Source organism: Canis aureus, chromosome 35, assembly GCF_053574225.1.
Source record: "Canis aureus isolate CA01 chromosome 35, VMU_Caureus_v.1.0, whole genome shotgun sequence".
NCBI lineage: Eukaryota > Metazoa > Chordata > Mammalia > Carnivora > Canidae > Canis > Canis aureus.
Genome location: NC_135645.1, coordinates 2460608 through 2475122, shown reverse-complemented (window position 1 = coordinate 2475122; position 14515 = coordinate 2460608). Strand labels below are relative to the sequence as shown.

General features: G+C 33.4%; 1 protein-coding gene across 3 annotated transcripts in view; it reads right to left on the bottom strand.

The window, feature by feature from the left end:
• Positions 1 to 1568: 1568 nt before the first annotated feature.
• The window catches only part of FYTTD1 (forty-two-three domain containing 1), a 30334-nt gene continuing 17387 nt past the window's right edge, over positions 1569 to 14515 (bottom strand). For 2 of the 3 annotated variants that reach the window (XM_077884543.1, XM_077884541.1), the window contains exons 4-9: positions 11049 to 11161; positions 9840 to 9936; positions 9368 to 9429; positions 7821 to 7895; positions 6263 to 6389; positions 1569 to 4020 (exon numbers count right to left, since the gene is read on the bottom strand). In XM_077884543.1, coding sequence (XP_077740669.1) covers positions 3922 to 4020; positions 6263 to 6389; positions 7821 to 7895; positions 9368 to 9429; positions 9840 to 9936; positions 11049 to 11161 — 573 coding nt within the window. In that variant the 3' untranslated portion in view covers positions 1569 to 3921. The remainder of the gene's footprint in view (positions 4021 to 6262; positions 6390 to 7820; positions 7896 to 9367; positions 9430 to 9839; positions 9937 to 11048; positions 11162 to 14515) is intronic. The other variant, XM_077884542.1, reaches the window with a different exon arrangement.

Here is a 14515-nt window from a genome sequence, read left to right as displayed (position 1 = left end):
CTTCCTTGTTTCATCAAGATTTTTGATGAAGATTTGATAGAATTAACGTCAGAGGAAAAAAAGAGGCGTTAGTAAGAAAATTAAATTCCTTATTAGCGGCCCACAATAGTCTAGTACTCCGTTGTAAATGCTTGTGGTTTATTGTTAACACTTTTTAAAAGGGAGTAACTTCAAATTGAGCTATGTAAAAAGAACGGTCTTTAAAAGGAAGCTAACGGACACCTGGGTGGCTCGGCGGTTGAGTGTCCGCCTTTGGCTCAGGGCATGATCCCCAGGATCGGGATCAAGTCCCACATGGGGCTTCCTGCAGGGAGCCTGCTTCTCCCTTTGCCTATGTCTCTGCCTCTCTCTCTCTGTGTCTCTCATGAATAAATACAATCTTTAAAAAAAAACTTTTTTTTTTTTTTACAGGGGCAACAAATAATTTTGATGATGCTTTGTCAAATACACTACTCAAAAATGACGAAAACATTTTCTGCTCTGATAGTGCCTGTATTCAGAAGGTATGGTATCCATTCTTTGCAGTGCAAAGTCAGCTATTTTTTTCTCTTATCTCATTATAGCAATGAATCTGAATCAGGACAAAAATTACCCCAGTATACTAAGAAACAAAACAAAAGAGCAAAGGGGAAAAAGAGAAAACTAAGAAACAGACTATTAACTATAGGGAAACTGATCGTTACCACAGGAAAGGTGGATGGAGAGATATCATGGTGAAATAGATGATAGGGATTAAGAAATAGATGATAGGGATGCTGGTCATGATGAGCACTGGGTGATTAAAATAAAAATATAAAGAAATAAAAATTAAAAACTATCCTGACACTGTGTATGCTGTGTTAATTATAAAGCTCCTGACAGCAAAATAGGATATATATATATATAGTCTAACAAAAAATTATCAGTGGGCAATGAAGCCTATAATAGGTTTCTTCATACTTAAAAGTATTTTATGATGTGCTTGTAATTTAAATTGTGAAATTTATGCCTATTAGAAAAAAATGTCAAAAAAAAAAAAAAAAAAAGAAAGAAAAAAATGTCTAGTTAGCAACTCTGGCCTTAGCATCTCCATAGCTTTAATACCGAAATAATGAAGTCTCAATAATCATGGTTGAGTAGATTTACTTAGCATGCTACAAATGCTAAAGCATGGCTAATTACCGTTTCTTAGACATCTGACAGCTACTTTCTCTGGGTGTTCAAGTCACAGCAGCAGTTTATTATGAATTGAGAATTAAAAGACCTGAGCTCAAAAAGTGAATCTGCCATATATAAATCTTGAAAAGCTGAACCTCACTTAACTAAGATGTAGATAAGAGAAGTTGAAATGGATGATGGAGAAAGGTTCATCCAGCTTGAAATTCTGCATTCTAAGTAAATTTGATTCTTTAACTCCTAGCTATTTTGCTTCCTGGTTGGAGCTTATGAATGAAATGGTCAAAAGGCAGTGAGAATGAGTCTAGACTGATTTACCAATTTAATTGGTAGGTAGTTTTTCAAACCCTAAAAATTATAACCACTACAAAGTTCTTTGTAGCACAGAACAATCTAAAAACCACAACTCAATCTTTATAGCTAAGAATAAATGTGAGACCTGTAACATTTTATTTGTTAAAAATGAACAGCTTCAGAATAGATCTAAATTTGTAACTTTTCCAAAAAACACCAAAAAGTACAGTGTAAAGCATCTCCTCATTAAATACAAACTTTCATTTTGTGATGCACTGCATCAATGTTTTGCATACACCTTGATGCAAAGGAAATTTTAAGTTGTATTTTGTTTAAAAAAAATTTAAGAACTGAAAAAGGATGACTACAATCACATTCCAAGAAAGGAAATTTTCCTCCAACAAAGCATATTCTTTTGTTTATATACAACATGTTACCACTCAAGAATTTTAATTTAGTTAACAAAGGCAAAATTTTATATTTAAAAAGAAAATGAAATTAGAGATGCATGAAGGAGCAAAAGTTTAATACACCAAAGACACTTTGTTGTTTGATGCAATTAATGTCAATATTTGGGACAATTTTTAAGGTTTTCAAGAAAAATGGCATTAATAATAGCTCTGTACAATATTTAAAATTAAAAAAATGAAAGCATCTTTATACCATATTTTCACAAACTGTTCTAAAGACAGCAAATTTGTGCTCAGTTGTTTTTCTTTTGCTTTAAAATAAGCTACCAGTGACTCTTAACCAGTCTAAAATAAAATGGACTGTTTATGGATGAAATCTAAGCATTTGTACTTGCAAAAATGTTTTGCAATGAGTCCTTGGCCAAAGGAGACTAGAGTTTATTTTCAAATTGTGTGACTGGCTTCCAATAATCCCTTATGAGTAGACTCACTGGCAAAATACCAGATATTAAGGATCAGATCTAATTCTTTGGTATAAGCATGAAACTGTTATTGATACTTTTCCGTGGCTAGCATAAACCAAGTAACCCAAGGAGCATGAGAGAAAACAATGACGTCTGATATACAATGCAAGGCAGGCAAGAGTGATAACTTAATGTTTTGTTTTGTTTTACAGGGAAAATCAATACCAGTACACACTAAGGAAACCAACACTTACTTAGAAGTTTTAACATTACAGCAAACCAAAAGGTTAAGCTTCAAAATGGCTGAACTTGTGGCTGGAATATTTTGCTGCATTTTGCCATGATACTGTAACTTCTAGTATACAACCCTCTGACAACTTTTAGCACTAGCTTGGCACAACAGATTAATTTCTCCCACCCCTTCAGAGCATGGAAGAAAAAAAAAAAAACCATCTTACCATAGATGCCTGAACTTTATACAAGAAAGGTATAAAACAAGGTTATAATGTAACTCAATTACCATTTTGCACTTTTTTCTTTGTGACATTTACAAGTATACTTTTGATTTTGAAGCTGTATACTGTTTAATTAGCAAGCTTAAAAAGCTTATAAAATTCAACTTTTTGAGTAAGAAATCTAGGACTTTATGGCTATTGATTTAACCATCAACATATCTAAGGGACTCAATACATTTTGATAATTAGGATTCTTCTAGATATCATTTGAAGAATTCTTCATGGACATTGGATTCAAGACTACACTAAATTCAAACAGTATACCTATGTCTTGGGTTTTGAAGTTTTTACCTCAGTTACCTATCTTCAACCTGCTACTTACTTCCTCTCCTGCTTTCTTCATTTACTAAACACAATTGTCAGGTTTTTACATTGGACCTTCTCTTCCAAGGCTCTATCAGGTAATTCTGTAAACACATTTATTTATAACCTTTAAACATCAATATTTTAAACAAAGACTAATGCCTAGAGTCATATTTCTTATTAAAAGTTCAGTATTAAAGATTTATAACTCTGGAGGATTAACCTAACATTATCTGAAAAGTGACCCAAATTCCAGGTATTCCCATAAATCTCAAAACTCAAAACTGGAATTCTAGTGATTTTTTAATAACTCTAATGAAGAAAAGTCAACTGCACTTATTACATCCACACTTATTAAAGGATAGGTGACAACAACAAAGGGACCTACTCATATCTCTGAAGACTAAGATTTACCATGGCAAAGTGTAAAACACAGGCAAAAGTGATGAGATCCTAAATACCACTATCATAAAAATAATCAATTTCTATCTTTGTGTCTTCTTTCTGCTTCATGAGGAACCAAAGAAGTCAAATAGAGAATTTTTCTGTCTGGGCCAACCATGGAATCTTAAGAACAGATAGGTATATTCCCTGTTATTCTTTCAGGGCATTATTTATACATGTTTAAAAAAAAACAACGAAAACAACTTCAAAAATAAAAATAAGATTTAGCCTTGTGAATATTCGGAAATAAAGTTTCTTGAATTTCTGTGATGAACTCTTCAAGCAATTCAACTTTTAAAACAGAGTCATCACTCAAAAGTCCCTTTGACATGGGATCTATCCCACGGTTACAAAACGGCTTCCTCCTTTGTTGAACGTGAGAGTGGCTCTTTGTTCCTTCAGGATCCCAAATCGCTCATTCAAAGTCATCCCTGTCTAGAGAAAACAAAACAAAAAAATTAACAACTTGACTGTTAGCCGTTATTTCCTTAAGAACAATGATGTGATCATGGTAATTCAAAGTAACAGCAATATTTCCTAAACATTTAAGCATATGAACTCACTTAACTCTAACAAAAACCATACGAAATAGGTAAATTTAGTGAAGTTTAGAGAAGTTATAGTTAATTTACCTACTTAGAGCTCCAGAATTTCAACCTGATGGTCTGATTCACAATCTCTACCTCCTAACCACTACAAATGCCTACTTATATACTATATAAAACATGTCCACAAGTCATACATGCAGGAGTTTCTCTATTTGAATTATTTTTAGGCTCTACAAACATTGCCACAAATTCTAGTGAGGTCTTTGATAAACATAATCATTATTTACACGTGAACATTTATAACAATTTTCTTGAATTTCTCTGAGTTTTTGGATTTGTGTGAGTTCCTCAGGGAAATTCAAATCAAACTCAAATCAAAATCTGGTTTTTAATTAACAACAGAAAGCACACCCAAATTATACTTCACCCTTTGTGAAAGTAAAGCAACCATGACAAAATAAAAAGAAGTAAAACAAATTTGGTCTAATTTCTGTCCATATTTCATATTTCCAATTCCACACATTCTTACATCAATGGATACCAAAAAAAGCATTTGATAAAATCCAACATCAACTCATGATAAAAATTCTCAATTTTTAACTCCCTCAAACTGATATAGAGAATCTACTAAAAACCTACTGCTAACATCATATTCAATGATGAAACATTTAATGCTTTCTTTTCACACTTGAGAACAAGGCAAGCATACCATGCTCTGTTTCTATTTAACACTGTGCTATGCCCTACGACCCAGCAATTGTACTGTTGGGGATTTACCCCAAAGATACAAATGCAATGAAACGCCGGGACACCTGCACCCCGATGTTTCTAGCAGCAATGGCCACTATAGCCAAACTGTGGAAGGAGCCTCGGTGTCCAACGAAAGATGAATGGATAAAGAAGATGTGGTTTATGTATACAATGGAATATTACTCAGCTATTAGAAATGACAAATACCCACCATTTGCTTCAACGTGGATGGAACTGGAGGGTATTATGCTGAGTGAAGTAAGTCAGTCAGAGAAGGACAAACATTATATGTTCTCATTCATTTGGGGAATATAAATAATAGTGAAAGGGAAAATAAGGGAAGGGAGAAGAAATGTGTGGGAAATATCAGAAAGGGAGACAGAACGTAAAGACTGCTAACTCTGGGAAACGAACTAGGGGTGGTAGAAGGGGAGGAGGGCGGGGGGTGGAAGTGAATGGGTGACGGGCACTGGGTATTCTGTATGTTAGTAAATTGAACACCAATAAATAAAAAAAATAAAAAATAAAAAAAAATAAAATAAAAATTGAAAAATGAAAAAAAAAAAAAAAAAAAAAAAAAACAAAAAACACTGTGCTAAAGGTTCTAGCCATCACAGTAAAGAAAAAAAAAAGAATTAAGTTTTAAAGACTGGAAAAAAATTTGGAGGATGACAGGATTGTTTATAAGGAAAATGCTAAGGAACCTACAAAATTACCAAAAATAGGTAAATTTTAGCAAGGTCATAAGACACAAAGTTAATATAAAAAACCACAGTGAGACATACCACTTCACAATGAATTGCATAGTTATAATCAAATGACAGAGAATAACAAGTATAGATGAGAATGTGGAGAAATTTAGAAGTCTCATACATGCTGGAAGGAATGTAAATACTGCAGCCACTTTGGAAAACAAGTCTGGCAGTTGATATGACCTAGCAATTCCACTTGTAGGTTTTTACCCAGGGGAAATGGAAACATATACTCACACAAAAAAACATGTACATGAATGTGCAGATGAGCATTATTCACAATAGCCACAGACTGGGAACAGCCCAAACCAAAATATCAACTAATGAATGAATAAAATATGGTACATTCATATGATAGAACATTATTCAGTGATAAAAAGATCATGCACTATGGATGAACCTTGAAAACACTATGTTAAGTGAAAGAAGTCAGTCACAAAAGATCATATATTGTATGATTTTATTCATATGAAATGTCCATAATAGGCTTATCTATAGAAACAAAGCAGATTGATCAGTGGTTTCCTAAGGTTCAGGAGACTTAGAACACTGTATTTAATTCATTACACACTTTTTAAAAATATTCTCAACGAATGGCCCAAAGAAATTAAAAAAAAAACAACTTACCTGTTTTCCAACACTATTTATGTCAAATTGTAGGGGGACACCTTTAGGAACTTTCTTTACATCAGATTGCTCCCGTTTTGTCAAGAATGAGGGTACAGCAGTACGAGTTAACCGTGGTTTCTGAGTTCTAGTATAAAAAAATAAAAATGAAATCAGACAAGCTTGATAATCAAAAGAAGAAAAATAAATCATTTGGTACAATAAGATCTTGACTTCTACACATGTTCCAAAGTATTAGGGCTACACTGTGTCAAAAAAAGTACAACAGTCCCCCCCTTATCCATGGACTGGCCCCTACTCAACCAGTAGATACCATACCTGAAACGGCAGATAGTACTGAACCCTTACAAATACTATATAGTTTTTTCCTATACATATATACCTTTAAATTATAAAGTTTAATTTACAAATTAGGAATGGTGTGAGATTAACAATAACTAATAGTAAAACAGAACAACTGTGACAGAATATTGAAATAAAAGTTATGTGAATGTGGTCTCTCTCCCTTCCTCTCTCAAAATATATTATACTTACCATGTAACATTATAAAATGCCTACATGAGATGAAGTGAAGTGAATGATGTAGGAATTGTGATGTAGTTGTTAGGCTACTACTGACCTTCTGACAATACATCAGAAGGAGGACCATCTGTTTCCAGAGCACGGTTGACTGGGTAACTGAAACCATGGAAAGTAAAATCACAGACATGGGGGTAATATCGTACCTGGTTCTTGACTAGAGATGAAAATTTATAATCACTCAAAGAATACCTTTTTTAAGTAAACCTAACTTTTCAATAATTTAGAATGATTAGAGACTTATCCTATGTTTTGTTCATTTATTAAAATGCCTGAAGAGATCAAAAACTACACAAACCTAGAAAGTTTAAAATGCAATACATAATGGAATAGTTAACTAAATTAAGGTCATTCCGATAAAAGAACACACTAGGAGGCCTTTAAAAAGAAAGTAGAGGGATGCCTGGGTGGCTCAGTGGTTAAGGGTCTGCCTTCTGGCTCAAGATATGATCCTGGAGTCCTGGGATGAAGTACCGCATCGGGCTCCCTGCGGGGAGCCTGCTTCTCCCTCTGCCTGTGTCTCTGCCCCTCTCTCTGTGTGTCTCATGAATAAATAAAATCTTTAAAAAAATAAAAAGAAAAAAAAATAGAAAGAAGGTAGATCTGTATTACTGAAAAGTAGAGATGTCCAAAATATACGGGGGGGTAGAGGAGAAAGCAGCAGGTATATATATATATATACCTGCTTCCCTCATTTATTATTATACATAAAAAAAATAATAATAAGTGTACATGTACCAATTTTTTTTTTCAAATAAAAACATGAAATTGTTAAAAGTGGCTACCTTGGAGCTATAGAACCAGGAATTAAGAGAACTTTTACTTTATACTATACTATTTCCACTTTGTACTACAAGTATTACTTTGATCTTTGTCTTAGTTTATCTTAACTTGGACATCATAAGCAGAAGTCCAATGCTTTTCTATTACCAATTATACTGAGAGGTTATAATTTCTGCACAATAAAAAAAGGACTTACACTGGGCACTGCACTGCTCCAGGATTGTCAATAGAGACAGTCAAAATTCCTCCATTTGTGGTGGAAGTTCGCCATCTAGTTTCAAAAAACCAAAAACTTCACTAGAAATGGAAGTTCATAAATCATCTAGTGTATTCCACATAAAAACATACATTTTAAAGTAGCCATTACTTTCTCTTGCTTTAAAAAAAATACTAAGCTCCACAACAATATAATTAATTAGCATCTTGGGTATAGGAACTAGACACTTGAATTTATTAAGTATTTTTCAGTGTAACACATGTAAATTAAATAATACAGAAAGGCTTCTAATGAAAACTAACAGTCACCACTATTCTCCCCCACCTTCCTGCTCCCCAATGGCACCACTTTTAACCTTTCCTGCTTTTACTGCTTGCTAGTTCACTATATAAGACATGTATGTAATATTTTACTATGATGTTTTAGTTCATCACACTATCCTCTAGTTTCCCTCCCACCTCTAAACATTTTGATAGCTATTTCACCATTTTACTTCCACTATAACTTTAATTATACTTAAATCTTTTAGTCTTTTAAATCTTTCAATCTTTGACATAATCCCCCTATCCTGACTTTGTATGAAAAGAGAATACTTCTAATTCCTTCCTTTTACCTCTTCTTTCACTTTGTACTTCTCACTTTTTATCAGCTTTTATATTCACATTACTCAAAATCTGACATTTTCACCATATTTGTTAACCAAATTAAGTAGTATGTGCTTCCCCCCCCATAGGTTGATTCTCAAAAGTTCAACACAAAGAGCATTTATATTATCACAATTGTATAAACACTGTTCATTGCAAAAGCAGATAGCTTATGATTATTTCTTTCCTTACGACTTCCAATGTCATGACACTCATGCAAAAGAATACTGTCAATGTCAAGTTCAAAATAGTTTCTTAAACTCTGCTCAATTATAGCTGGGATCATATCTGTACCAATACCATGTTTTATACATTTTGTTTTCCAAAAAGTTGCCATATTTTAAATAATTTAATCTCAAAACCTGATCATATTGATGGAATTACAATGTTACACCTCACATGTCAGAGGTGCAATTCTAACAGACAAAAAATGTAGTTTTAAAAAACTTTTATGGAGTTGGGGAAAAAAGAATATGTGAAAAAGAAAAACATCCTATTGTTATTAAGGATTTACAAGTTTTCTAAAAGTTCTATTGTGTTTTCTTCTATTTATTCCCTGAATAGGTTGACTTATATAAAAGCAGTTATAGAAATAAAGATTTCATTAAAATGGAAAAGGCCATTAATTTTTTTTTTTAAATAGAGTGATGTATTTGTTGCTAAAATTTCTAACACAATGACATGTGAAAATGCAAAGGGCTTTTGGGGAAAAAAACAAAATGAATTTATTTCAGGCTCAAGGGTTAATATACTTTGGGTCTCATTAATTCCTTCTGGACCAGAGTACGTATTAATGTGGGTTGCTAGTATTCTGGGAATTTTTTTTTTTTTTAAATTCTGGGAATTTTGAAACGACATCTTGAAAAACAAATTGAGACTTACTGACGAGTTCTCTTTGCTACTACATCATCTAGCAGTTGTTCTGTGTTCAACTGGGCCTGAACCTGAAGGGGAAAAAAAAAAGGCAGTAGATCCCACAGAAAGCAGAAGATTTGAATCCAAAAAGCGATCCTGGCTCTGTAACTTTATAACCCAGTGTGGTATGTGTGTATGAATGCAAGAGAGGCATATGTCTATTCTGGTTAATACCTCTTTGTTGGGGTTCCTATATCAGAAAAAGTAGTAAAACAAATTTATTCATAAGTAATATGTTAAACTCATAAGATGTTGCTATTAATGGCAACAAGAGAGAATAGAAAAAATAAATAACATAAAGAACTAATCTAATGTCATAGTCTCCATATCACAAATCTAACCCCTACCTCAACCATGGGCCATGCCTGTGATTGAGGATTACTACTAAAGGTAGATGTTCAAGATAAAAGTAAACCACCAACAAGGGTTTTTTTTATACCTTTAGGCCTCTTCTGAAAAGAAAAGTTGCCTGACGAGTATCTTTCTGATGACTTAATTTATTTCCACTCCTGGTAAAATTGGCTGGAATGTTATTTCTGCAACAAAAACACACATATCATGAATAGTCTCAGCCATTTAACAACTTTCAAACATTATTAGAAAATATAAGCAAAAATAGTTAATTTATAGGCTGGACATTTAAGATACACTAAACAAAGACTCTGAATTATTTTCTTATTTACACAAAGCTATTGAGATTCTACTTATAAATATCTTTCTGTAGCATACTACATAACAACCTAATTAATGCTGAACTAATTTATTGTCCAAATATTCAACTCTCTAATATTCCAACAAGATCTTTTCTGAAGATAATAAAAATAACATTTTTAATGCTATTTTCTAAATTTGATGAAAAACATACATATATAGATTTATTTACAGGTTTAGTATAAAGAAAATCAAACAGGCATATCATAGCCAAACTGCTGAATAATATCGATGGTTTTCTCTTCCATCCTCACTCTGAAACCATATATATTTATAGGAGCCCCACATATAGATTGGACATAGAGATTACTTTAAAAAATTCACCTTAGGGACACCTGAGTGGCTCAGCAGTTGAGTGCCTCCCTTCAGCCCAGGGTGTGATCCTGCCGTCCCAAGATCGAGTCCCACACTCAGTTCCCTGCATGGAGCCTGCTTCTCTCTCTGCCTGTGTCTCTGCCCCTCTCTCTGTGTCTCTCATGAATAAATAAAAATCTTTAAAAAAAATTAAGCTTAATTCTTTATAGTTTGCTTTTTCCACAAATATACTGTTCTATTAAATCACTGAGACTGAATAACAATTTTAGCTTTCAGAATTCCCAATTTTGAATAATTCCTGCAGAGGTTGCTTTACCTAAATAATCACCTTTTGTAATTTTATTCTATATGTAAACAGATAAAGAGGCAAACTGATGATTTTTTAAAAGTTTATCATTTGTTAAATTCATCAGTAATACTGGGTTTAAGGAATAAGAAAGCCAAAAAACAAAAAAAAGAAGAAAGCCATTACTGAATACTTCCATGTTCGATGATCATATAGACATCCCAGATATCTGTCTTGAAAATAACCAATACAAATACATTCATTTGATCACTTAGTGCAAGAAGTGTATCTTTATTTATCCAGGATAGCACAGCATTATCATATTTGGTGACTTACTTTCTATTTAACTGGTTAGGTCTCTTGAGAACTGCGACTGCTTTTCTCTGTACTTCGTTTTGTCTCAGAAGGTTGGCCTTCCTTTTTAATGCTGGAAAATATCGTTCTATATTCTTTCAGAAGACAAAAAAATATCCTTCTGTTATTAATCAGATTGCTTTTTGTTATATCCCCTACTACAGTACACATTTTTGAAGCAGAATGGACAGAGACTTCTTAGATGTGCATGTTGGAGAAACAGAGAAGCTAAAATGACCTAAGTGTTTCCAGAAAAGACAGCAACCACATCATACTTAAAATATTTCCAACAAAAGGAGAATTCAAATAGAAAACTGAATTTTTCTATTTTGGATTGTTCAGTTTGAGGTGCTCTAAGGAATGCACAGATTATGGGGAAAGATGGCCCTGGAACTCGAACTCAAAAGAATCAGGAAACCAGAAATGTGAATTAGGGGATCATTTCCCTAATTACTTATATACACGATTTTTGATTGCTAAATGAAGGAATAAGAGGGCCAAGCTCCAAAACAAATGTGTGAGAAAAAGGAGGTTATGATAGCAAAGAAGCCTGAGTAATGTTATAGAGAAAAAAGGATTCAAGAAAATAAGCATATGAAATGTCTCCTCCTTCTCCCTCCAGCAATTAAAGCCTAATTCAGATTTCCAAATTTTCCATGAAGCTTTTTCAAAAGTTCTTGGCAATATAAACCATATCTTAAACTTAATGTAGATTATTTTGTATTTTTTTAAGCAGGTGAGAAGAATTTCATAAACATCAATTGACTAAAATATATAAAAATTTTAAGTCTTCATTTTCATGAACATTTGGAAAAGAAGTAAATGTAAAAACAGGGACAAAGGACATCAAGAGTACAAGGGTGGGATGCCTGGGTGGCTCAGTGGTGGAGTATCTGCCTTAGGCTCAGGGCGTGATCCTGGGGTCCTGGGATCGAGTCCTGCATCAGGCTCCCTGTAAGAAAGCCTGCCTTCTCCCTCTGCCTATGTTTCTGCCTCGCTCTCTGTCTCTCTCATGAATAAATAAATAAAATCCTAAAAAAACGAGTATAGGGGAAATGCCATGAAATTAGACTAAACACCCATTCCAAGCTTTGTGTTTTATCTTTAATAGTAACACCAAATATTATCATATAGGTAAATGTAAGTTCTCTCTATACTGCTGTCAATGTTTTTTTTCCTTCAAAGTACTTCCACGTAACTATACTATTATTTGTGTGATTATTTGATGTTTATCTCAGTTTTCCATGAGTGATTTTCTTTTCTTTTCCTTTTTTAAGATTTTATTTATTTATTCATGAGAATACACAGAGAGGAGAGAGAGAGAGAGAGGCAGAGACACAAGCAGAGGGAGAAGCAGGCTCCATGCTGGGAGCCCAACATGGGACTTGATCCCTTGTCTCCAGTATCACGCCCTGGGCTGAAGGTGGCGCTAAACCGCGGAGCCACCGGGGCAGCCCCCATGAGGGATTTTCAACTGAGTTACTGTAGAATTCCTTGCATCTAGCACATAGTGGGTACCCAATCACGTTAGTTAAATGATGAAAACATAGACTAGAATAATAATCCGCTAATACATGCTGAACGCATTCCATGGATCTAAGGTTTGTAAATATGTATCAATGTGTTTTTAAAAGTATAAAGATAAGTTTTTCTTTTACAATAATATAAAAAAATATATAAAAATATATAAAAAATTGTTAAGTGGAAAAACCTAAGGTATTTAATTTTTATGTTAATGTTACTAAGACATTATTTAATATATACATTGTTATATGTTAAATATGTTAAATTTAAATTATATTAAACACTAATTTAATATATACATTAAATTCACAATTTGATGAATTTGAGTAATTACATATGATCATGTAACCACATTATAATCAAGATATAGAAAAAGTGCCCTCACACTAAAACATTTCCCTGTACCCCTTTGGAGTTAATTCCCTTCCCAGTTAATTCCCTTCCCTGACCGGACTCCCATCCCAGGCAATGACTATCTGTCACTACAGTTTAGTGTTTTCTACAATTTCAAATAAATGGAATCACACAAGACACAGTGTTGTGTTTTCCTTTTGCTTAGCATGATGTGTTGAGGTGCATCCATGCTGTCTTACAGATTAATTTATTCCTTTACTGCTCTATAGAATTCCATAGTATGAAGACATTTATATTATTAAAATCAGAAAAACAATTAAAACTACCCATTAGTGGAAAATAACTGCTATACATATATATATATATATATATACAGCAGCAACAACACAATTTTTTTAATTCACAGAAGTATTATAAATAGTTTAGTATTACCAAAGTTAAGTTAAAAGTTCTATGGGCCTGCTTCTCTCTCTGCCTAAGTCTCTGCCTCTCTCTTTGTGTCTCTCATGAATAAATAAATAAAATATTAAAAAAAAAAAAAAAACGGGCAGCCCGGCTGGCCACGGTTAGGCACTGCCTTCAACCCAGGGTGTGATCCTGGAGACCCGGGATCCAGTCCCACGTAGGGCTCCCTGCATGGAGCCTGCTTCTCCCTCTGCCTGTGTCTCTGCCCCTCTCTCTCTCTGTGTCTCTCATGAATAAATAATTAAAATATTAAAAAAAAAAAACCCACCTAAACACAACTTTTACTTGACAGATATTTAAAACTGACTCTCAACAATAACAACCAAAAATTCATTCCTGAAGTCAACCATTCCCGTTAGTACAGCCACTTACTCTCAGTAAATACTAGTTATATATATGAGTGTGCTATCTTTCCCATTCAGTCATTCACTTTACAGGTAAAAAAAACAAAACAAAAAAATGTGTATTTTTATTGAAATAAAATCTCACTAATTCACATCAACTATGGAAAGTGAGAGAAAAAGTAACAACATCTAATCATGGTCAGAATTTTTTTTTTAAGATGTAAAATTTTTAAGTACATGTAACAATCCAAGGCCAATTAAGTTCTTCCAATAACTTGTTTAATGAATACAAAAAGATAATGAGTTATTTATATGTAAATAGGTTTCTAATTTGCTGGAAAATAATCTGCTTCACAAGTACTATATTTTGTCCAAATCAGATTATTAATATGTATTCAGGTTGAGGAAAAGATTTTAAGAAACAGCACTTTTCAAACCTTACCTTTGCCAAAATCATTCAACTTGAATAAATGGATCTTACTATTCAGTACATTCTTAGCATTTTAATTAATATTTTTAATTTTCACTGTTTTCAAACAACTCAAAAGACTAACACATGTGGTAATTTAAAAATTTTACTACTCTGCCTCTCTCTATCATAAATAATAAATCTTTAAAAATAAAATAAAATCTTTGGGCAGCCCCGGTGGCGCAGTGGTTTGGCGCAGCCTGCAGCCTGGGGTGTGATCCTGGAGACCCGGGATCAAGTCCCACATCAGGCTCCCTGCACGGAGCCTGCTTCTCCCTCTGTCTGTGTCTCTG